At 37.1% G+C, this 25,969-nt stretch overlaps 1 protein-coding gene across 3 annotated transcripts in view; it reads left to right on the top strand.

The window, feature by feature from the left end:
* KITLG (KIT ligand) overlaps positions 1 to 25,969 on the top strand; it is an 82,522-nt gene that overhangs the window by 21,347 nt on the left and 35,206 nt on the right. For all 3 annotated transcript variants that reach the window (XM_011361754.2, XM_011361753.2, XM_023531550.1), the window contains 2 exons: positions 13,442 to 13,555; positions 24,192 to 24,254. In XM_011361754.2, coding sequence (XP_011360056.1) covers positions 13,442 to 13,555; positions 24,192 to 24,254 — 177 coding nt within the window. The remainder of the gene's footprint in view (positions 1 to 13,441; positions 13,556 to 24,191; positions 24,255 to 25,969) is intronic.

Here is a 25,969-nt window from a genome sequence, read left to right as displayed (position 1 = left end):
CTAGTATTGCTGAAGGTTTAGTTGCAGAAAATACAATCCACTTTAGCTAGTTTAAGCAGAATGAGATATATTGAAATGTATTTGATGGCTTATAAAACCACTGGGAGGGCTAGAGGAATAGGCTGAGTTTCCAGAACACTGTCATCTAGAACCCAGTTAAGTCCACTGCTGTCTGTAAAGTTGCTACAGCTAGGACGCTGTGACTGCTAATTGCATGGTCTTGTTGCCCCTGCTACCAACCACCTAACCTGGCAAAATGCATTTTCAGCCTCCATCTTCTCATGTCAAGGATTTCCTTCTCTTGTCAAACCTGCAGAGTTGTGCCTGACTGACAAAACCTGTTACATCTGCAACTGTAACTAACTGCAAAGGAGTTGGAAAAATGGAGATTTTAGTTTTGCAGCCACTGCAGTACAGAAGGGTTTGGAATGGGAATTGCAAGAGCCAATTTACAGGATACTTCCACACTCACTACATTTAACTTTTCTTTTTTCAAGTTCCTCTAACTTAGGAGCATCTAATGTGTAGCCCTTTAACCAAATGCAACTTTGTATATACCTTTTTAGATATTTTTATTTGTTTTCCCTATTGATATGGCACCCATGAACGAGTAGAGCCTGAAAGAAAACCTGTCTCAGACTTTAAAGAGTAAGAATCACATGACAGGCTTGTTAAAAGTGTATGTTCCAGAGATGTATCTTCAGAAAATTGGATACTACTCACTCTGATGCCCAGGAATCTGCATTCTAAGTAAACGCCTCTGATGGTTACACTTTGATTTAAAAGTAAGGCAGTCAGCTCCCCTTGTTGCAGTCAGTGAACCTTCCACAAAAGGAGGGAACATTTCAATAGTTTATTCTGTTTCACCAAAGGCAGTTGGTATGTCCAGCATACATTGCATAATTTGTATATATTTGAAATGGAGCTTGTCATCAGATGTGATAAAGAAAATGATTAAGATTGTGAGTGCTCTTTGAGCTCATGCTTAATTTAACCCCACTTGTTTTGATGCTATTTGGAAACAGTTAAAGCCTAGGACATAGATTTATTTTAATGTGATCAGGTACCCAGATAGGAAAAAAACTTCATTGGAGATTTCCTAAACTGCTTCCTGGGATGAAGTTTTCTTAAAATTTAAAGGCCCTATGAGACCAGACATGTCAGACTCATAGTAGCTGATCTGACAAGACATCTGAGCATATTTAATTACAGCCATAGGGGAAAATACACAAGAAGTCCTAGGAAGTTCAGTCCAAATGCAGCACATAGCATCAGATAGCAGCTGCAGCCCTACACTCATTTTTCATATCTCAATTGTTTGGAATTCAAAAGATTTTACAGAATTTGAAGAAATACAGAGCTTTTGATTTTGATGAAATTACACTTTCAGGAGTGAGTCACGTAGTTTGAAGAGTATAAATCATGATTTATGTTTTCGTAGCTGATTTTGGAAAGCTTGTCATGGTGCTTCAATTTTAAGAGCAACTATTCGACGTAATAGTGAACAGTGCTATCCAAAAAAGAACCAGTGTCCGTAAAGTGTTGAAGATGGGTATGTGAATTTAAGAACCGTCATGAATTTTTTTTTTTGTGGGATGTGTGTGTGTGTGTGTGTGCGTGCGTGCGTGCGTGTGTGTGTGTGCGTGTGTGTGTGTGTGTGTGTGTGTGTTCCTATACTTGGCCAGTGCTGGTGGCCTCTCTTATTTCTTTGAAAATGTATACTTATAGCAAAAGGAACTGGCAACATATATGTAAATCTAGGTTCAATATTGAACTAGCATCCACAAGTTTCTAGACTTACTCAGTTTGTTACATAGCATCATCTTCATAAAACTGTTTAGAATTAGTCATCGACTGGCATTTCTGAAATACAGAGGATTATACTGTTTAGGGGGATGTTTTCTCTCTCTCTGCTCTTATATAAATGCTAAAGACCTGTACTTATAATGTTACCATTATTTCGAAGGCAATAATCTCTACTGCTGGCACAAATGCTTATTCTATCATGTATGTCTCTTATCGAAAATAATAGCAAAACTTGAGCACCTAGGCCCTTGATTCTAGCCTGAGGTAGAAGTTATTTGTAACTATCTTTACATAATTGCAAAGCCTCTGAGCTCACATGGCTCTCATTAACTACAAATGAGTTGTCTTCATGAACAGACCATTTAAGAAAGAGGAAGGCTTAATCATTTTAGCACGACCCTTTCAGAGCTACTTTCCCTTCTACCAAGACTGAAGTTAACTTTCTAGCCGTTCCAGATATTATTCGCTGTCTTCTTCCTTTTCCATTTACCCCTGTGATCCATCCACTATAGTCTGACTCACTCCATGGAAACTGTCACCATCAAGGTCAATTCCATTAGGTGCTCTTCAACAACCATCAGGTTGACATCATTTAGTGCTTATTTTATTGGTCATATTATCCCTTTTGTACGTTCTTTTCCACTGGCCACAGTACCTCACAATCAACTGATTTGCCTCTCTTGTATTTGGCTTCTCATTCTCTAATCCTCTTTGCAGATAGTTCTTTCTCCTCCTGGTGTGGTGGTGGTGGTTTTCTTCAAGGTTTTTGGTGATAACTTCCATTTGCCAGCTCCCACCTCTCCTCCTGAAAATCCTGGCTCAGTGAATAGCACCACTTTTTTCCCGTCCCCCAAACCGGAACCTGGAAGTCATTTGTGGACTCCTTCTTTTTTATCCCACTCAATTTCTGTCAGTCACCCAAGTCCTTCCATTCTACTTTCATATTCTCTTGAACTTGTCTGTTTCTCTCTATTCCCACTGCCATTGCTTAGTTGGGGCTCTCCTCATGTCAATTCTGGGGGTCTGCAGTGACCTCCTAACTGGCCTCAGGCTTGTTGCCTCCCCGCAGTCTGTCCTTCATTCTGATGCCCGATAAACCTTTAAAAAATGAATCAGCTCTTGATACTCCCCTACTTAAAGTCTTTCAGGAGCTCCCCAGTGCCTGTAAGATAAAATCCAAGTCAATTAGCAAAATTGAGAGGGCCTCTGTATATTTCTTTTTCCTTATATGTTATTGTTTATTCTTTGTAACTCATTTTTCAATGATATTATAAACATGAAGTTTTGTGGAAATGCTTGTTCCTTCACTTCTCTGGGCATCTGCTACTTCCTCTGTCAGGGGTCTTTACCCCAGTTCCCTTTGATCTGGCTACTTCCTACTTAACCTTTGAAGAAGATATCCTCTCCTCCCAGGAGCTATCTCTGAGCCCCTCCTGCAATTTCCTACCCCCCACTCGCCACCAAAGTCAGGTTTAGCTGTCCCTCCAGAGCCTTCCCCCTCTCACTGCTGTGGTTTCTAGTAATTTGAACTTCCGGAGGTCAAAGACTATTATCTTCTATGTCTTTATCTTCTGTACTTATCAGGTACTTCATACATGTTCGTTGAATTAATAAGTAGCTCCTCTTAAAAGTCTGAAAGCACTCAATTTTTTTTTTATCAGAAAGAAAACTTACCACTCTATTTTCTGGGTTTCTCCCCTCCCTCTAGCTATACGATTTTCTTAAAGCTACAGCAAAGTGTAACTCAATTTACCTGGACTACTTGTTTACCTAGCCTATTAATAACGTGGCATTGTGGGTTCAGTTAGAAACTGAGTTAGATAAAAAGACCTATATGCCTTCCATAGCATAGGCATTTTAAATAAAATTAAGTAGTTCATTAAATATAAATGAAATCGGTTTTATTTCTGACTGGTCCAGTAGTTTTCCTTCCAGAATAGCATAGTTCTTGGTTTAAACCCAGCCTGGGGATTTACTAGCAGATTAGCCATGAGGAAGTTATTAATCTCTTTGAATTCTGTTTTACTCACCAGCAAAATGGGATAATAATAACCATCTGGTTGAGGGGAAGGTTATATGAAATGATACCTGCGAACTGCTCATCTTATATGTGACCCTTAGTGGGAATCGGTCTGCATGGGTGATTTCTCCTTTAAATAGCATTTACATTTTAGGGTAAGGACTGACTATATTATAGGGTGATTTTCCTATAGACTGAATATCTTGAGATTCTTAAATTCCCCTTTTACATTAAAACCATTGTCTGCCTTTTTAAATTAAGTAATTTCTTCCTAGGATGTTCAGTTTTTGTTATATGAGCATATTCACCACATATTTTAGTGATTATCCATATTTTAAAATATTTTTATTTCATTTCTTCACAAAAGAATCTACATGGAAAGAGGTGAAAGAGTATCTTCACGAGATTTTACTGTACCAATTTGGACTTAAGGTTGTTTGAGTTTCACTTAGCTATGCTGTTAACATCTATTTTCCTGGTAGCAATACAGTTTAAAAAAGAAAAAAAAAAATCTGTTTTCTTTGCACCTTTAAGATTACTGAACAATCACTAGAGAAGAGTCTGTGTAGGAGGATTAGGTATCTTCTCTATAATGTTTAATGGTAAATTAAAAATAAAAAGCCTGAAAGAAGAGGTCATGTAGATTATGGTTATTGACATTGAACAAGAATCTGTTGTTGGTTTCCTTCAAGATTATTTTTGAAGGATATGGTTCATATGACCTCAGAAGACCTGAACTCAGGACTAATTATTATACCTGTATCTTGGTAACTTGCTTTCCTGGCTCTGGGTAGCCGAGCCAATTGGCTCTCTTCCAAAGCACATTTGGGCTACAAGGGAACTGCCTGCTTCACTAGCTGGCATTTGAGATTAAAGAGAAGATGGATGTTGTTTTTGGCAGCAGCTGCTGTTTTGTTCGGGGCAGTCTTAGTACCATTTTGTAGATGTGCATAAAGAAAATGAGTTGCCCAGACACTTCACTACCTTTTTGACTTTGAGGGATCTGTAATATGGACTCTGGCAATGCTTATTTTACAGTCTCTTGTCGCACTTATAGAGAGAAAAGTTTTTTGTTTTTTGTTTTTTTTCCAAGTTTAGAAGATTGGAATCTTGTGGTTTCTTGAACAGCATATGTTTTCCTGATGGTCTTGGGCTGCACACATGTTAATTTCCAGCAAAGGAAAGCAGTCTGGAAAGTCACTTCTGTGTTATAACACATGTTCAGATCAAGTAAATAGTTTGCTTTAGGAGGCTTTGCCAGCTCCTTTTCCTGGCATGTGGCTTTTTAGTATAAGGAAGACTCTTATGTTCAAGAAAAACTGATGATTCCACTGGGGTCTGTCTGCTGAGATTTATTCTCACAAAAATGAGATTTAGGTAAGACCTTTGCCTTCAGGGTCTCCAGCCTCATCTTCTGGTAACTTCTCCTTCCTCCTTTAAATACCTTTCCAGTATTATCTGTCCCTTTTAAAATCTCCTCCCAGAAAAAGACCTTGCTATATCGGTCATTCACAATTTAGTATGAATTTCAGTCACTATTACTTCCCTCTACTAGGACTGTTTCTGTTGCATAGTTCTAACAGTGCGTACAGATTTCTCAAGTTTTTCATTAGGTTAATAATTTGAAGTCAACATTTAGCAATGTAAGTGTTATTGGTATTTTGTGCGTTGTAGGGAGTTTGGGGGACACTTGACAAAACATCTCTAAGTTAAAAAGAAAACATAACAAAACTAGAACTGCCGACAATAAGATTAGCTTAGTGTCTGTGCAGTGAAAGGTTATCATGGAATAAAAGGTTATCATACAATGAGCGTGACCTAGAGAGAAAAGTTGTATGATGCTAAAACAAAGTAGCCAAAGAAAAATGTCATGCAGAAGCAGAGGCTGATACAGAAAAAAACAGTGAAGCGATTACCCAAATGGAAAAGATACATTTTAGAGCAGAAGTCCCAAACACAGGGACATTTTGCCTCAACTTTCTATCTCTAATAGGGTGTGTGTATGCACACACACCCACACATTTAGACACCTGTATACCCTTGTTGGAGTTTTCAGAAGTTAGAGAAAGAGGAAGAGAGAAAACAAAGATATATTTTGTTGATATATTAGAACATCTCAATTGGAAGTTAATTGTCTATTAAGAGAAGCTACTCTAGACAGAGTTGAGAACTAAGAAATAAATTGAAAAGGCATCTGAAGTGAAAGTTAACATCAAAATACCCATGTACTAAAGGTAATAATACTCTTTTTTTTCCATGGAGGCTTGACTCTATAAAGTCCTTTCTCCGTTTTATTCAAATGGTTTTGGAGCACTTGTTTCTCTGGTTTCTTAGCAATCCAAAACCCATAAACCACACAGCAAATAATTGCATAGCACCTGCAGTTTGAAAAGTTTTCATTTGAGTCTCATCACCATTCCACAAAGTGGGTGAGGGAAAAATTATTCTTATTCTCATTCGAGAGACTTATAAACAGCTAGGCGGAGAGATTAATTGGCTTGTTTGAGGTCACACTGTAAGGGGCTCAGAGGTTTTCTGGATACATGTTCTGTACTCTGCCATCACACCACTGGTTTTCAAAACTTTTTTATTTTTTTACTTTCTTGTCCTTGGAAACCTTTGTTCAAACAAAATCTTACCCAGAAGCATGAACAAATAAAACAGAAAAAAAGCTGAGCTGCTTTGCTTAAAGCAGGGGTCGGGGGCCCAGAATACTGACAGGGAAGTTTATTTTCCTGACCAGGAACAGCTTGAATATTGAGCTCTGCTTTATTTTCCTATTGCTGCCATGACAAATTATCACAAATTTAGTGACTTAAAGCAATACAAGTTTATTATATTACAGTTTTGGAGATTCAGAAGTCCAAAATGGGGTTTACTGAGCTTAAATCAAGGTATCTAGAGGACTATGTTCTTTTCTGAAGCCTTTATCTAAGGGAGACTGTTTTCTTACCCTTTTATAGCTCCTAGAAGCAACTTGCATTCCTCAACTCCTGGCCTCTTTCCTTTCTCTTATGGGCCAGTGATGGCAAGTCAAGTTCTTATCATGTCACATCTTTCCGACCCTTTTTCCATCATTGCATTTCTCTGACCAGAGTTGGGAAAGGTTCTCTTTCTTAAGAACCCAGCTGATTGGATTGGACTTAGAGAACCCAGGAGAATTGCTCCATGTCCAGGTCCTTAACTTAATCACATCTGCAAAGTCCATTTTGCCATATAAGGCAATATATTCACAAGTTCCAAGAATTAGGACGTGGCCATCTTTTTTGCCATTATTCTGCCTACCATTAGCACCCATGATGGATCACGTATTATGTTTGTCATCGAGACTTTTGAGGCTAGCAATAGGCATGTTAGCAGTAACAATATATTGCATGTGTGACTGTCTGGGATAAACAGGTAAACTGAGAATGAAACTGATAAAAACTAAAATAAAAATTTTAAAAAAACCAGTCATTTAAACAAGTACAGTATTTTGGAGCTACTTGGAAGAGGGCAGTCGCAACTATGTAACTAAGATGCTTTTCCCCCCAGATTTATTGTGGCATGATTGACAAATAGAAATTATATTGAAGGTGTACAATGTGATGTTTTATGCATCTATTGTGAAATGATTATCATAATCTAACATATCCAGCACCTCACAGAGTGACCGCGCGCACGTGTGTGTGTGTTGAGAACTTTTGAGATCTACTCTTAGCAAATTTCAAGTATATAATAACAGGATTAATTACAGTCACTATGCTGCACATTAGGTCTTCAGAACGTATTCATCTTATAACTGAAAGTTTGGATCATTTGATTACTATCTTCTCTTTTCCCTCATTCCCCAGCCTGTGGTAACCACCATTCTGTTCTGTTCTGTTACTTTGAGTTCTACTTTTTTTTTTTTTTTTTAAGATTCTACATATAGGTGAGATCGTGCAATATTTGTCTTTCTGTGTCTGGCTTATTTCTCTTAGTCTTCACTTTACATGATGAACCTGAATCATCAAAGAAAAGCAGACTTTAAAATTTCAACCCACTGAAATCAGGGAAGCGTGTGTACTATATATTATAAAGATTTCTGTATAGAATAATCACTACTGAAAAATTACTCTTCCATATAAAGAAGTTCTGCATTTCAGCCCTCTCCCAAGACTACCGATAAAAGAAGTGTTGCTGCTGCTCTGCAGACTTCTCAGAACATTTCTCCTCTGCTCCTCAGTCCTCATGTTGACTTATGCCAGAGTGAGTTGTCGAATTTTACAAAAGGTGAATATTCCTCACCAGTAGCAAAGTATATACAGAATTAAATTAAAATATGAGTTTATTTAATAGCTTTAAAATAAAATGTTTCAAGAAATATAGGTTTGTCTGCAATATTTGAATATATTGAGATTTAATTTTAGCCTTGATCAAATAGGTTCCTATACCAAGAGCAAAATCATATTTTTACAGATGTTTATATACAACTGATGCAAAAAATAATATTGATACTGCCCTCTACTTGAGTGCTAGATCTCACCCCTTCTTGCCTTCTCAAGGACATTGCTCAAGGAGTTCCCTCTCTTTTGACCCACATCGCCAGTTGTGGCCTCCCCATGGATCATCCCCACAAGGCGTGTGGACATCCTGGTATTTCTACCATCTTACACCCCCGCCCCGCAACACACACATCCAATTCCTTGCTAGCATCCTACTTTGTTTTTAATCATTTCTCTCTTTTGAAGGACAATTCTTTAAAATATTTGTCTGTATTCCCTGTTTATAATTAGTCTTCTCTCATGTTCTCTTAAACCCACTCCAGAATAGCTTTTTCCCATAACTGCTTTAATAAAAATGTTTTTCTTAATGTCACCAATGACCTCTATTCTGCTAAATCCTGATCATTTCTCAGTCCTCATCTTACTTGACTTATTATGAGTATTTGACATAGTTTAACCTCCTTCTCTTTAAGGTACATTTAAAAAACAAAACAAAACTTGGTTTCTTCTACTTTTTTGGCCTCTCTGTCAAGCTCCTTTGTGAGGTTTCAATCTTTAACCAGACTTGTTAAGGTTAGAGCACTGGAGGACTCGGTCCTTTGTTCTTTTTACTATTTGTACTCACTCCTTTGGTGGTCTCACATACTCTTCTGCTTAAAATTCCAGTTATATATCAAAGGCTATCAGATGTATATATCCAGCCCTAACTTCCCTCCTTAATCTAGATTCAAATATCCTGATCTAATCATCACTGGAAATCTCAAAGATGTTTCCAACTTTGCACACTCAAAACTTAACTCCTGATCTGTCCTTTGCCCTGCAAACCTTCTCTACCCTCAGCCTTCTCCATATCGGTTGATGACAACTCTATCCTTCTAGTTGCACAGGCCAAAATCCTTGGAGTCATCTTTGACTCTTTCAGATCACATTCTAACTGTCAGAAAATTCTACTGTCTCAGCCTTCAGGAGACAACCAGAATATAACCACTCTGGTCAGTGCACTGCTACTAACCTTTTTGGCTTAGATTAGAGCAGTAGCCCCTAATTGGTCTCTTTGTTTCTGCCTCTTATTAACCTAAAGTCTGTTCTGGCCACATTCATCAAAGTAAACTTTTTTAAGACTTTATTTTTTTAGATCAGTTGTAGGTTCACAGCAAAATCAGAAATTTCCCACATGCCTCCTGCCCCAACATGTGCTTAGGCTCTCCCATTATCAACATCCCCCAGCAACTGATGACCCTACACTGATGTGACGATCACACTCAATGTGATTGATGAACCTACACTGACACATCTTAACCACCCAAAGTCCATAGTTAACATTAGAGTTTATTCTTGGTGTTGTACATTCTGTGAGTTTGGACAAATGTATAATGACATGTATCCATCATTTTAGTATCATACAGAATATTTTTACTGCCATAAAATTCTCCGTGCTCTGCCTATTTATCCTGCCCCCTCCAACTCCTGAAATCTCTGATATTTTTACTGTTTTCATAATTTTACCTTTTCCAGAATGTCAGAGTAGTTGGAATCTTAAGTATGTAGCCTTTTCAGAGTGGCTTCTTTCATTTAGTAATATGCATTTAAGTTTCCTCTGTATGTTTTTATATCTTGATAGCTCATTTCTTTCTAGTGCTGAATAATATTCAGTTGTCTGGATGCACTATATTTTATCCATTTATCTCCTGAAGGACATCTTGGTTGCTTCCAAGTTTTGTTAATTATGAGTAAGTTGCTAAAAAATCAGTGTGCCAGTTTTTGTGTGGACACAAGTTTTCAGCTCCTTGGGGTAGATATCAAGGAGCGTAATTGCTGGATTATGTGGTACGTGTATGGTATGCGTTTTGTAAGAAACTACCAGTCTTTTTCAAAAAATTTAAAATATATTTATATCTCCCCTCTGCTCAAAATCTCGCAATAGATCCTGTTTCATTAGTAACAAAAATCAAAAGTCCATATGATGGAGTATAAGACCCTACACGATCTAGCCTCTCCATTCTCTCTCTGCCAAGCAGGAGTGGAGGGAGGGGAGTGGTTACTCTTGCTGTTTTTAAAATAAAGCAGATTCCTTTAATAGACCTTCGAACCTCTGCACCAGCTTTTTCTCTTTCTGCAGTACTCTTCCCACAGATAGCTGTGTGGATCACTCCCCTAGCTCTATCCAATTTTTGATAAAATATTGCCTTCTCAATGAGACACCATCAAACATCACCCTGTTTACAATTTCAAGCTGTTTCTCCACACATTATAGTCTCTTTCTGGAAAGAAAGAGATCATAGCTAGTTCTGTGGCCTTTTCTGTACACTCAGGATGCCCTGGGGATCTGACCCTCTCTGCAGTCCTCCTTGCAACAAGAACTCAAGCAGTTTGTAAGAGAATTAGCTTTACTTCAAGAGAATCCTGCCGAAGTTTCTAGGTAGCAGAACTAACACCTGTATGTACTTTATTTTTAAGACTGGTACTGGTGGGAGGTAGCTGTGATGGAGAATGAAAGGAAGTTCATCACGTGCCCCTGAGGGGCTACTCAATTAGTAAGATATAAGCCCCTAAAGTGGTCCTGCCCACCCAACATCATCTGTCATTACCACACCCATCCCAAGTATGCAGCAACATGTGGACATTAGAAACTGCCTGGGAGTCATGAGACCTCTGCTGTACTGGTGCTTTGCATGCTCTTTTGTCACGTGTCGCATCCTTTCTTAAAGCTCAGTGGTACACTTGGTGCTGGATGACGCCTCCAGTGCCTCCTGAGTGTGATTGTCAATTTGAACCTAAGACCACCACTGCTAGTAGAGCAGGATAGGCATTTATAATCCCAATTTCTTTTACTTTGATCTAATTTTTCTTTTTTCCATGGCACTTAGCAGCTTTTGACATTCTGTACAATCTAGTTACTTATGTTTATTGGCTATGGTCTGCCTTCCCTCGCTAGAAGGTAAGCCTCATGATGGCAGGAATTTTTGCCCCCCTTCCCACTTTTTTTTTTTTACTGATATATCCCAGACATCTAGAACAGTGCCTGGCATACACTAGATAGTAAATATTTTCTGAATGAACGAGTGAGTGAACAAATGTTTGTTTAATATTTCTTCAGTGCCAAGCATAGGGCATGGAGAAGAGAAGTAACAGAATTTCTGCCTTTATATTTCTTGGAGCTTAGAATATGAGTATGGTTGTTAGTGAGATTGGCCACTTACAAAGATCCTCAGGGAGGATTCCCAAGTCATATCACAAAAGAGAGTTTTGCAGAAATGTATTTCAAGGTTGGAGGGGGGTGGGACGTGGTGGAGTTAGGTAGCAATGACAATATAAAAGAAAGCTTGAGTTTATTTTTTTAAATTTTTAAAAAAATTATTGAGGCGACATTGGTTAATGAAATCAAATAGGTTTCAAGAAAGCTTGAATTTAATCAATTATATTTACATACATGAAAGAAGACTGTTATTAGAGGAGATTTTATATGTTGGCATTGCCCGAAAAGAAAAACCCCCAACACAGAAATCCTTCACACAATTTAATCTTCATTTTGGTCCAAAGGAGGCAGAGCTATGCAGAGTGTGACCCCACAGAGCTCAAAGTAGCCTTAAACAAAGTTAAGCAGGGTTACCGGTAAAAGATCACAGTAGAAAAACAACAAAAGCGTTTTAATTTTTTTTTTATAAGCCACTACTACCTTTGTAGGTATCATTGTAGTCTTAGAAATTTTAGTAAATGATAATCATCATTTGGCGTAGTATCTAGTTAGCTTGCAGATAGTAATTTAAAATAATAATCTAGTTCCTTTTAATACACGGCTAGCTACATAAGTAGGAAAGATTTCTAGCATGGGCAGATGGGCTTTTGTGTAATTTAAAGATGCCAAAGACAGATGTTAACTTATAAAAAATCTCTTACATTTTAAAATACATTTACATCCCCATTCCTATGCTCATGCTGTTTATTTTTTCCTGGACTTATCTCCCTGACATATCAACTCTTGCAAACTCCTCCTTGTCCTCCAAAATCTACCCAGAGTCACATTTTCTTCTCTGGCTTTTCTTGGCACTGTCTTCCAACCACAGATTTCCCCACTTAAGATTAATTGATTAATTGTTTCCTCCTTTGTGTTCCTAAATCATTTATCACTGGTGTGGGTGTGATTTATTCACCTGCCTCCGAGTTTCAAGGGCATATTCATCACCTTTGTTTTCTCTAGTGACTGGCACAGTCCCTGTCTCATGATACATGTTCAATAAGTAGATATTTAGTTTGAAGTATGGGACTGTTTTTATCCTGGTCACTGATTCATCCAGCAAGTATTTATTAAGGGCATTTTATGTACAAGGTGCTGTGTCATATATTGTAAAGATACCAAAAATATCAGTTGCCTAATTTCTTAAAAACCTAAATATAATGTAATAAAACATAAGTCATGCATAAAAGTAACTATAATACATGGTTGAAAGCGTTATTTTCAAAGAGGTGTGCATGCGCACACACGTGTGTATGTGTGTGTGTGTGAGGTTCCTTTACACTAGGGTTCAAGAATGTTGTCTTATTGACTAAGGATATATTTTTCCTTCTTAAATAGCTAAAAAGCTGTGATTCAAAACTATGTTTGGTTTTTTTTTGATGTCTCACAAATTACATTAAATTCTATCCTAGGTCTAAAAATATCTCTCTCTTCCTCACTTTATCTTGATGTACTGTTATAGATTATTATATTAAAGCACTGCTCAAGGTTATGCTGCTACTTGCCAAAGAGTCCACATTTAAAGTAGAGAAAGTTTCATTTGGTGCCTTAAGGTATGAATTTAATGCATTCCCTAGTTTTGAGAAAACACCTTAAGTGATAAATCCTTTGCATGTTGCTGCAACTTCATTCCTAATTGCCATTAGGAAACTGGCTATAGAAAGCTTTTGACAGAAGTTAACAATAATGTCATTGAAATGAAAGATCCAAACCATATTTAATGGAGAATTTTTTAAAACTTTGGTAAGCATAGTTTGAATGCTCAGCATTTAATTGTATTTAAGCCAGTAGCATTAAAAAGAAAAAAAAAAAATGGTAGATTGCATTTTCCACATTAAGGCACAAGATGTTAATAGTTTAAGTGAATATGAACTTTAATTGATGGTCACCAGCAATTTTTCTCTTTTTATTTAGACTTGGATTATCACTTGCATTTATCTTCAATTGCTCCTATTTAATCCCCTCGTCAAAACTACAGGGATCTGCACGAACCGCATCACTGATGATGTGAAAGACGTTACAAAATTGGTGAGTAAGGAATGCTTTCAATAGTTGTGACTCTTTTTCTTGTGCCTTTTGAAAAAGCTTTTTTTTTTTTTGGCCTCAAATTGGTAATTTTCTAAGACAAGGAAAGAAATTACTGAGGTATCTAAGGGACTTCTAGAGAGAGCAGGTAGGGAGATATTTAAAGTCATAGAGGATCTGTTGGTAAAATTGGCCCATGGCACACCACTGCAGTGATTTTGTTTCTTTGCTGGTATTTTCATCTCATTCATAGGCAGTGAAGGACACTGGAGAGTTCTCTATGTGCCGATGTGCCAGCTATAGCTTGTTCCCCATTACCTCTTCAGTGGGTTTCGCAGCATGTCTTATTTCCCCTCCACATGCCTTCCTACTCTTCTTTAACAAGCCTAACAAAAAGAGAGCTGAGATGGCCATCCTCCCCTTTCCAACAGCTCGAAGACATGTGAGTGTGTGTTTGCTCCCTCAGTGAATGTAGTTGGACAAGTCATTTGTTGCTCAAATGTTGACCAGACTCATCTCCCACATTTGCCACATTGGAACTCTTTCCTTAGCAAGGGCCATTTCACACTGGTGCCGTAAGTCACTACTGCCGTAAGTCATGCCATGCTCTTCTTAAAATGCAGACCAGAGAGAGAGAGAGAGAGGGCATAATGCAACATCTGGAATGCATTGTTCCCAACTCTTGTCATCTAGGGAAGATTTTCCATGCTCATTTGTGCTACAGAGTATGATTCCAGGATGAACAAAGCTTGAGAGGCATTTTTTATAAGCTCCTGGTTCAAAATAGCCAAGTGGCACTCACTTATTTGAATATTATGTAGGGAACAGAGGTGATGCGAGATTAGGAATGATGGAAAACGGGGGTAGTAACATGTAGAAAGAAAGAAAAATATATATGTTGAGATCTTTATCTTTCCTACTCTTGATATACATTTCCCGGTTTATATTTTTATTGTTGGTTCATAGCTGAACTTCAAAACAAATTTAATGCTACGGTCCGAGGCGTATTGCTTAGCCTCAGTGCAGAATTAGTAACACACAAGCACCCACCCACCAGCCCCCCCCTCCCAATTTATGAAGATTCCTCAGAAGGACACCCAGAGGCTGCAAGTTTAAAAATATTCTCTGATGCAATACCTGAAGATGTATTAACATGTTTTATCTGAGGGGCTGGTGACCAAAGCAGTGCAACAGATGCCTACTGTGTGTCCGACTAGATATTGGGTATTAGGATGGGAATGAAGGGGAAGTATTTTTTTAAAAAGCATAGATCATGGTCCTCTTTTTTAATTTGCTTATTAGTTTGTGACCCAAGAAACTATATTAAAAAGAAAATATATGTTTATATTCTAAATTTTTTATCAGTAGAAGGCACTCTTTAAATGTCAGTTCGATGAATGAAAGAAATAAGGATGTACTCCACCAGGTCTGAGAATTGTAGTCACCTGTGGCGCTTATTAAAATTACAGGTGTCTGGGCCATACTGATTCGATAGGTCTGAGGAAGGACTCCAGGCATCTACATTTTTAAGATATTTCTGAAAGGAAGTTTAAGATCTATTGCTCTAGATGGTGTATTCTGTCAAACTTTAGAAACCGAAGTGTTTTGACTCTGATTTAATCTCAGTTGTTTTTATGAGTAGTTTTATATATGTCGTACAAATTTATATGGATGTCAGATTAATATGAGTCCCCAAAATATGTTAAAGTAGATCACAGTTGGGTAATGAGAACTCTCATGGAGCTGTTGGTATAACTGTGGAGCTGAGAATGAGCTGGGGCAATCTGCAGTGGTCCTGGGGAGCAAATTTCAAATACGTGGTCATTGAATCACAGTTGGAAGATGATGGTGCACCTGACCACAGGCAGCATATTCAAGATTAATGTAATATTTAAGAAAAATTACCTGTAGGCATTATTTTTTGCTAAGTGTTTTAGTAATACTACTTCATGACTACAGCTACCTGTGAAATGTCAAATGCATATTTTCAAGTGGTGTAAGTAGATACTATAAGCATTTTCCAAGATTTTTCATTTTGTCTTTAACCATCCCCCTGTTTTTCGTCTGTTACTTATCAGTTGATACAATGAAAAATGGCAAGAAGCACTGAAGAGAAAGAAGCACCTACAAAGGTTGCTTATTAATATTGGTACTAAAATATAGTTCCTTGCCCTAAGGGCAAATATGAAATTATTAAACTGAAAAAAGGTTTGTTTTTCCTCCCTTCCAGCAACTGACTCAGGGGGAAACCTTTTAATTTCAAGAGTTCATCTAATGAAATTAGCATGTTTATTCAGATTTGTGGGGGGAAAAATGAAGTTAGTAAAAAAATTAGATGCAGAAGATCACTTCTAATTGAATAAAGACCTACATAATGCATAGCCTTTATTTCATTGAGTAGTAGGCAATAGAAAAATATAAAATAATTTCTGATCTCAGAGTGAAAGTCATCTCTGTGAATATCTGAATGCATATCACTAATACCACTAAAAACAACACATAAATGGATACCATTTTACAAATGTCATGGTATAACATAGGACTCGACCTGTGCTAATATGTTGGTTAAGAGAATGGATTTTGGAATCAGGCAGACCTGAATTTTAATTCCTAGCTCTTTGATCTTGGATAAGTAACTACCTTTCTAAATCTCACTTCCTACTTCCTAATTTTTTGGTATAGATTAAATAAGAGAATTCATATATAATTTTTTTAACCACAGTTATTATCATATAACCTCTTTATGCCTCAGTTTCTTCATCAGTATAATTGATTAATAGTACTTAACCTTGTAGAGAGATTACAAGGATTAAATAAATTAATGGAACAGTGCTAGAAACATAGCGCATACCTGCTGTTAGCCATAAATATTGGTAGTAATGGTGGGCTCATAGGATACTGGAGCTGAGAGGGATTTCAAGACAAACTATTTTATAAATAAAAAAAACCGAGACCCAAGAGTGGTGAAGCTGAGCTCCTAGTCCCATTACCAGTGCTGTGTCTTCTAAAACAGTAATTTTCAAACAGGTCCTAGAGCCCACCCAGCTGCTCTGCTTTTACATGTATCTAGGTTTCCAAATAAGAGTTGAGTTTATTGAAAGCCACTGCTTGAGAACCATCCAATGTCATCTCTTAGAGTACTTATTAAAAGTACAGCTGTCAGGGCCCCCACAATCCTACCTCAAAAATGCTAAGTCTCAACTTGTAGAAATGGGGTGGAGGGACCCTAGTGTTTCTGACCTGCATCCCAGATGATAATTATTTGCACAGAAGTGCCAGGACTGCTGAGGCCATAATATTTATAATGTTGGGGTTTTTTCCAGGTTTGGAAAGAAGCTGTACCTAGGAATACCAGGTGCTGTAGGCTTTAAAAAAAAAAAAAGGAAAAAAAAAGAAGCTGTGTTCCCATCCTTAGACTAAAATTCATTAATTTCACTAATTCAAACAGCCACATGAGTGACTTTTGAGTTTTATGGGCCTAGATCATTACAGCCTCTCTCTAAAGGACAGTGGGGGAGAGCACCATGAAGTCTCTAGGAGTACACGATGTTTGAATCCCAGCTCTGCTATTACCTTGCTGTGTGACCTTGGATAAATAAATCTCAATCTTTCCAGGATTCCATTTCTGGTTTTTAAAATGAAGAACAAGGACATGATCAATAGTTCTTAGTCCAGAATTCATAAACATCAATGCCTTGTAAAATGGAATTCCAAATTATGCCTATGTGTGCCTGCCTATAGTACATTTCTGAGAAGAAGGTGCCTATCTTTCATCTGCTTCCCGGAGAAGTCTGTCACCCCCACTCCCTGAAAAGATAAGAACTACTAAATTAAATAACTTTAGAGGCCCTTTTAGCTCTGAAATTCTTTTATTCCATAACAGTACTTCTTAAGGTTTCATATTTTGGAATAATTCAGTCATGTCTTGACTAACAGAGGTTGTATAGAATGAGAGGAATTTGCTTGGTACATTTTATTTGAGAGAAAGAAAGTGGATTGATAGTACATTTTTGCCTTGCGCTCACACTAATTTCTTAAGCTGAAATCATTCCTTCGCAGGCTCTGCCACTTCCTCCTTTGCGTTAGATGGCAACTCTTACTGTGCCCACAAACTTTAAGTTGGTTTGCTTGGGATGATTGTTATGTTACAGAAGCACATGACTTATGACTTTAGACTTTAATGTCATTTATTTTTTTTTTTAATTTCTTCTTGGACACTTTGTCCTGCCCCTATAATCCCCATGGTTTTCATTTGAAATCCTTCTGGCATGTTTACTCAGCATAATCGTTCATCTATTTATGGAACATATTGCTTTGTTTCTAAAAAATGTTGCAAGACTTGTTTTAAATGGCAAACTCAGACCTACCTAAAAAAGGGTCAAGTATCTGGGAACAGAATGAATCAAACTTCTAGAACTTGCATCTAGATGACAGTTAGGCTGCAGCTTATAATGTTGTAACTGTTAATGTAAGGAGGAGTCCAAATATTGAAATAGTTCAAATTAATTTCCATTTTTCTTTTTCCTGTTGTTCACTTCGTTTGTGGTGATGTTCTTCCTTCATCTGGGGAAATTCAATTAAATGTGTTTGTTGCTTTTTAAAAACCTTTTAGACTTCAAATTTATATTGAGTAATTATTTGTTTTTCTCAAAAAAATGCTTTTACAAGGCAGATGGCTGTCCCAGCTCCATCTTGTAAATGTGAAACTACTCTGTCTTTTCAAGGTCAGGGTCCATAATATCAGTAGAATAGAGTAAAACTCAGAAATTCTTGGTTTTCCTGGTTTTGTGATAGGCACTTTAAGTAGGTTATGTTAATATTATATCACTCTTGGAGTTTAACATAATGGGAGATTATAAAAATATCCTCATATAACAAATTTTCACAGTTTGAATGGACAGTTTTGAATAATTTTAAATTATATTCTTTTTCAGATATAGTTTTCTTCAAGTAGAATTACCACTGCATTAAAATGGAGGATTGGATTTTCCGAGTCTTTCCGTTTTCTAGATGAACTCTAAGCTTTTCTAAGCAAATCATCTCTTTAAAAGCAGAAGTCTCCCAGAATGTCTGACCCTTGAAGCACAATGTTTTCGCAGTTGGAAGGTTTTAAAAGTTTATTTTTATTCGTTTGCAATACTTAGCATTTTAATTTCTGCTCTAATGGCCAGTAGAAATTTCTCTATTTAAAGCAAAATTTAGGACTTTAGTATTCAAAGAAAGGACAGAAGTGTATTGGAAATAGTATTTGTGAAAACTGACAACTAGATGGCTTGTTATATTACCAAGCATGTTAATCTTATCATAAAGAAAACATTGCTTGTTCTTTCTTTATGGAATAAACCACTATGTGCTATGTCTTCTACTCTTTGACTTGTAAAAAGCAGTAGCTATTGTGTGAATATCCAGGTAACATGCCAACCCTAGAAGATAAATTCTTTAATCCCCAGTTTTTTAGGAAGCTGAGGCTTAGCGATGGTGAGCAACTTGACCATCCTCGCTTGGAAATACAAAGCTGAAGAGAGGTTTGAACTCATGTCTCTGGAGCATAAGAACCCAGGTCTTAATTGAAGATGTAAATGTCAACTGCAGTTTAAGAATTATCATTGTAACCTCTTGAATTTTATTTCCTAGGTAGTAATCTTATGATTAGAAAGCAATTATGTTGTAGAAGTTCAATCAGTACTACTTAATCGTAATCATCATCGTAAGGTGTTTCTGTGAAATAGATAAAAAATGTTTATTTCTTCTTTTTGAAAGAAGATAAGGGTCATCTAACTTTTTTAAGATATTCTTCACTGAGGAAAGATAACCCAGAAAAGTCTTGTGAAGTTGTCATCTAATATTTAATTTTTTAATCCTCAGCTGAGCTATTATTAAAAACAAAAAGAAAACCCGGATACCTTTAAAAACTAAAGATAATTGACCAGGTTACTTAGATTTTTAGTCAATATTAAAAGGAGATCACTTATAAGGAGAAGTAAAAAAGCAAAAACTTTCTCCTATGTTATTTTTGAAGACTGAACAACCAGCTTTTCACGAAGCTGTTGTACATGAGTGAACTGAAATTTAAATACAAGAGTACAGGGATTTTCCCCTTCTACAACAGTGATTCTTAAACTTCTCTAGATCTGATGAGACTCTGAAAACTGAACTCTTTCCCCAGAATATTTCACATGTGCACCACATTTTATGTACAGTGTCAAGGAAATCATGAGTTACTTCTACAGCATTTTGATTCTTACTTAGAACTTGGGAGTGTCTCACCAACGACGTCTAAGCAACCACTGATTTCAAGACGTTTGAGGATCTCGATGACATTTGAATCATGAGATCCAAAGTTTTTTTTAGATCCATGATCTAGAAAGTTAAATATTCTGACCTTGAGTTCTTTTTCTCCCGAGTCCAGGTACCTGCAGGGTATGGTATGCAGCCCATGCCTGTGTGACTGGCAAAGACTTTTTCTTGGCCAATATCAGCCTTTTCTCATGCTCCCTCCCTCCCCATGCCACTGATACGATCAATTCTTAAGACATCCAAAGATAGTAAATGGGCCCAACTAATAAAGTGAGCCCATCCTCAAGTAACCTGTTTTAGGAGTTTTACACGTTTTACAATCTGGCATGGTATGGTATTGACATCTTTGTACTCCAAACTACAAAGCTCTGTAGGATAATTTGGCCTTTAGTAAAATTTTCCATCAGTTAAGTTCCATTTTATTTATTTATTTTTGCCCTGGACCTTTTTTACTAGAGTAGATTTGTTTTCAAAATCTGTAGCCTTGGTTACTTACCCACTTAACCTACCAACAGGATACTTTCCTAAAATCTAAACCGTGTTTCTGCTCTTTTCAGCTTCCAGTCTCTGTATCTACTGAACGCTGTTCATAACTTTTCTACTCGTCTTCTAAACTGCTCCCTATCACTCGTTGTTTTCTCCTGGCTCCAATCCATCCTTCCAGACTAATCTTCCTAACTTACAAGTCAGTTCCCTCTTAAACTAAACATTCAGTATGGTGCTCCTGCTTAACACGAGAAAAATAATAGACTGGATTTTTAGTAATTATCTCGTTTACTCCCTTCATTTTACAGACAAGGAGTAGAAGTTCCACAGAGAGAAAGAGATGTACCTAAGACAGAAGTGACTTGCTGTAGGGCTCTGGTGGTAGAACTGCTCCCACTGACTTCACTGCGTCCCCTTGGGCCTCCTTAGCCCAACATTCAGGTCCCTCTCTACTGTGGCTTTCCTGGAATATTTCTTACCTCTTTTCTTAAGGAGCCTGATTTTTCTGTCCTTGGTCTCCCAAAGGTACCATGCGCTTTCCCATTTTGTCTTTGCATATGACCCTTCCTCCCTAGGCTAATGTCTCACTCCTTTGCAATTAATAATAAACTCATAGTCATTCACATGCCATGCTGAAGCACTAAGTATTTTAATGTTATTTAATTCTCCTTTAGTCTTTAAAAATCCACTAGCTAGATTCTCTTATGTTTTCATTTTACACACGTGGAAACTGAAGCTAAAGTAGGTTAAATTAGCCACCCAAGATCTCCAAGTCAGTGTGTGGCAGGGCCTGCATTTAACCTGAGCTGTGTGTTGCCAGAACTTGTGCTCTGACTCTTAACAGCAAACTAACTACCTCAAAGGAACATTTTGGAAGTTCCAGGCCAAAGGCTCCCTCTGCTCTATCAGACTTTCCACAGTGATCAGTATCCATCACAGAAGCTGAATTTATCACAAGGTTATCTGTGCTTTCAAAATGCTATTTAACATGCCATAAGTGCTTACAAAGTAATATAATTCATGAACTGACCATAAAAATCTACAACCTCACTTCCTAAATTCTCTTCCAAATGTAATTGGAAAGGAACCAATGCAAGGCAAGAAAGTAATGAAGGGGAAAGAGACTGCTCTGTAGATAACTGTGCTGAGACCAGCACAGATCTTACCTCCACCAGGAACTCCTGATACCTGTGACCTTGAGATGACAGTCAGCCTCTCTGAGCCTCCATGTCTTCATCTGTAAAGTAGGCTTAATGGTATATATCTTGTGGGATTGTGGTAGAGACCATATGTTAAAACTTCTTATAAATTGTAAAGCATTTTTCAAGAATAGTTCTGGTTTTCAGTCCCATTAGAAATTAAATATCAATAAATCAGTTTAATGCAGTAATTATTTTATTATATACCCCCTCAGTGGTAAGGTGTGGAGATTTCAGTGTATTGGTCAGAAAACTTTTTGTAAGGTTTCTTTGACTTCTTTGAACCACTTTTTTACATAAATTAATAAAATGGAATTGACCAGCACATCCCTTACAGTTTCTCTGCTCTTTAGGTGTATGTAGTCAGATCCTAAGTTTTCTGAATACTGATTTGATCAATTTTATATTTCTTTTTTGATTATGTAAGTTAAGCTTAAAAGAGGGCTGGATTGTCAAGCAGTTTGTGTTCAGAAGAAGTGCCACTTCTTGCCATGTTTCTCCATGTGGAATGGCTTTAATTTACATGGTTGGTTCATAATAAAATAGAATGTTGCTGCTCAGTCTGATTCCAGCCTTGACACCTGAAAAGGTGTTAGTTGTGTCTTTGCCACCAAGGCTTACATAAAATGAATGAGTCATTTTGTATGTCAAATACGAAGATCCAAAAGACAAAAGAAATTATGGAAGCATGGTGAGAAGTTTGAGAGGACGAAAGTTAAGTGTAAAGAGCAAGAATATAACCTCTAAATTAAAAATAAAAAATACCACTTTCTGTGGCAGCCCAGACACGTTTTCAATAAGTGGCAAAGATTCTACTATTTTATTAATTCATTGAGGATGGCATGAGGAGGGATGATGGTAAGCCTCATGAGTGGAAAATGCCCAGGATGAGTATGCAGAGAGGAGGTGGAAACAAAATGGAGTTAAGAGGCAAGGGAGGCTCTGCTGTCAGAGATCTGAGTTCTAGTGCAGACTTAACACAAAGTAGCTGTGTGACCTTGGTCAAGTTCCTTCACCTCTTTGTACCTCATTCATCTGTTAATCAGAGATGATATGTCACAGGGATCTGAAGACTGGGTGCGATCATACAACGTAAGCTCTTAATGAGCACAGTGCCTGGCCCATAGTAGATATTTGGTGTTAGGCTCGAGGCTGAGATGAGTGAGTGTGAGGTGGCACTGCTAGGGGCAGAATGGGAGTGAACACAGTGGGTTCAGTTACTGCCTTGACTTCCCTTTGACTACTTATTTTCAATCCGTGGTTGGCAATCAATATATGCAAAGGGCTGACCAGCAGTTATACGTGGATTTTCAACCCTGCAGGGGCTAGCATTCCTAATCCCCGCGTTGTTCAAGGGTCAGCTGTATTTACTTATTATGCCTTTGTCTGGATTATTTTCTCACCAAATTGTTCTCAGATTCTAGAAGCTGTTGGCAAGGTCAAGAGGAAACATGGATTGTGTTATGGGAGAATTGTCAGAGATGACCTAGTTCAGCAAACACGCACAAGATCCTAGCTTACTATGGGGAAGAGTAAAGTTTTTAGAGACAGGAAGAAAGGAAGATAAGTCAGCAAAAGCAGACTTTTACATTGTACATTCTTTGAAGACCCAGTGTGGGCTAAATCAGTTGTTGGCTATATTATTCAGATGGGAATTTTAACAGTGCCAGAAGGCTGGGGTGAAAGAGTTGGTGCTGTATGTAGGAAAGGATTTGAAGAACCTAGAACTCTGTATGCCTTGAAGTCTCAGTATGGATTGAGTGTTTATGATGTGTTTGCCACATTCAGTTATCTCAGTTTATGACTATTTGACATGAGTCCTTGGACTCCATTTTATAGATGAGAGAAACCAAAGTACAGAGTTTAGATTTGTTTTAAATTTCCTGGTTCCGAATAAAGTTAATTGTTCAATTTTTGCCACAATGACTGATAGAAGTGTGTTAGATATATTTTTAAACCCTTTAAAAGAAACCAGGTAAACATTTGAGGCATCTCAAATGTTTCTTCCTAGGTAAGCGGATTAAATTATATCACAGAACTGAGTTTTTCTAAATTATTTAAATTATAAAGCATCTTTATTTCACAAGTAGCATTGTTCTTTTGAAGTTTCACAGACCCTTTTTCCCAAGAACAATATAGAACAGTAGTTCTCAAACTTGAGCACTCATCATTTTGAGTAAGATTCCGTAGGTCTGGTGTGGCCTGAGAATTTGCATTTCTAACAGGTTCCCTGGTGATGTCGACGTTATTTATCACTTTGAGAACCACTGACAAGAAAAATATATTGTATTCCTGATCCTGCGGAGGAACAAGTAGTAAAATAGTCCTGGAAGGGAATTCTAAGACCACAGATGGCAATCGAAGTTCATTCAGATCATGTTTCTAAAGCTCTGTAGGTTATGTACTTAGCCACCCATAACTGAATTTGGAGTTCAAAAGATTTGCATCATCACCTACTTTATTTTTAGAGATTGCTTTGATTACAAAGGAAATCAAGAATGAAAAATTACTATATATGTAAATATTAAAATTCCATGGTAATTTAAAAACATAACAGGTTTGTATGTGTTTTTCTTCAAGACACTGAAAACAGTATGATTAGGTGATATATATGGATTTTCTTACAGTCTTATTTTTCCTTTTTTTGTTCTCTGTAGGTGGCAAATCTTCCAAAAGACTATAAGATAACCCTCAAATATGTCCCCGGAATGGACATTTTGGTATGTAATCTGTACATTTCTGAGTTTCATTTTAGTAGCTGATAAGAGATGAGGTGATCGTGTTAACATAGGAAATTAGCTGTCATTTAGGTATTTGCTAATTGTCAGAATTTGAAGAAGGTATCTTTGGAATTTGACTTACATAGTTTTATTCCTCAAACAACTGCTAAACTTTAGTCATGGATGAACATTTCAGAACTTGTGTCCTAGATCTGTACTCCTAAAGTGACTAAGATCATCTTCCTTGGAGCTTGCCACAAATTTCTCTTTTTGCTTTAGTCTCTCCCCAACAAGACTTGACCGTAAAATTACGTAAATTCTTTTTTATATCTGAAAAGGTCCTGTATAAAAGTCTCTTTCCAATTTAACTTGAACACAAAATATTTTATCTCAGAATTTATTAGCTTTGTGATAGATTCTTAGAATCTTACAATAAAAACACGAGGTTATGATTATAAATACTTTATTAGTGTAACCAAGAAATCATTTTTCTAATTACCTATTAGATTCATATATGAAGAAATATTTCAAGCATGGGGAATAATGTAATGCCTGTGTACCCATCACATAGCTTGTCAGACCTTATCACTATGCGATATTTGCTTCAAATATATTTTTTTTAATAACGAAACATTATAAATATAGCAAAATCCCCTGGATGCCCCTTTCCTATCTCCAGTAGTCCCTACGTTGTCTCTTAGGGACGTATTTATCTCTTAGAAACAAATATTCTGAGCTGGAATTTTTCATTTCAAAGCATGATTTTAGGACTTGGCATGAAGATAGCCTCCCCCGAAGTCGCGTTGAGCAAAACAGCACACAGTAACCCTCATGCTCTTATACTTTTATTGCAAACTGTGCATCTATACATAAGAGTATATTTTTGCATATTTTCATATCTTATGTTAATGCCACTATACTTCATATACTACTTTGCAACTTGCTCATATTTTGTAACATGCCTTTGGCATATAACATGTTGCTCCATGTTGATTCATTTTCACTACTATATTGTATTAATTTCAAACCATTCGGGTTACCCTACTCTGGAAGTTGACATCTTCCTTAATTTACCACTTAGTATACATCTACCTTGTGCAGGTTGTCTTAGGCTTTGAGTGATATTGTGGATGAGTCCATCAAAATTATTACCAGTTTAAGTGTGCTTAAGCACATCACTGAGTGCTTGTGCTTAAAAAGTCTTTCAAAGACTATAAGGTTATTTCAAGAGAATGTCAGAGGCATAATTCTTTTCATTAGTTCATGCTCTAAGGCTTACTTTACTTTGAACATGTTATCTTCCTGTCGAACCAGTTATCTTGAAGTCTAGCTCTGTTTTACTGGATTAGGGAGAGTTCTCTGGAAATAGGAATGTAAAATTATAGCAGCCTGAAAGTTAATTAATCATTCGTTCACTCAGGCAGCAAGTATTTGTTTAGGAAAAGCTATGGAAATAGCACTTCACCACACACTTTAAGAAACAAACACATGTCAATTTAAAAACTTCAGTAATACCTGGGGAGAAATTATTTGGTGTTTATCAAAATGATTTCACATATTTATCTCCTTGGATGGTTAGCAAAACCCTGTGAGGAAGGCAGGATAGATAGCTAAGGTAACTCCTATCTTACAAATGATACTGATACACAGAGGTTTACAACTCTTCTCCCCCTCCCCCAAGTAATTTTGCCCAAGGTTGTATAACTAGAGAATGA

This window comes from Pteropus vampyrus, unplaced genomic scaffold, assembly GCF_000151845.1.
Source record: "Pteropus vampyrus isolate Shadow unplaced genomic scaffold, Pvam_2.0 Scaffold70, whole genome shotgun sequence".
Taxonomy (NCBI): Eukaryota; Metazoa; Chordata; class Mammalia; order Chiroptera; family Pteropodidae; genus Pteropus; species Pteropus vampyrus.
This window is presented reverse-complemented; position numbering and strand designations above follow the sequence as displayed.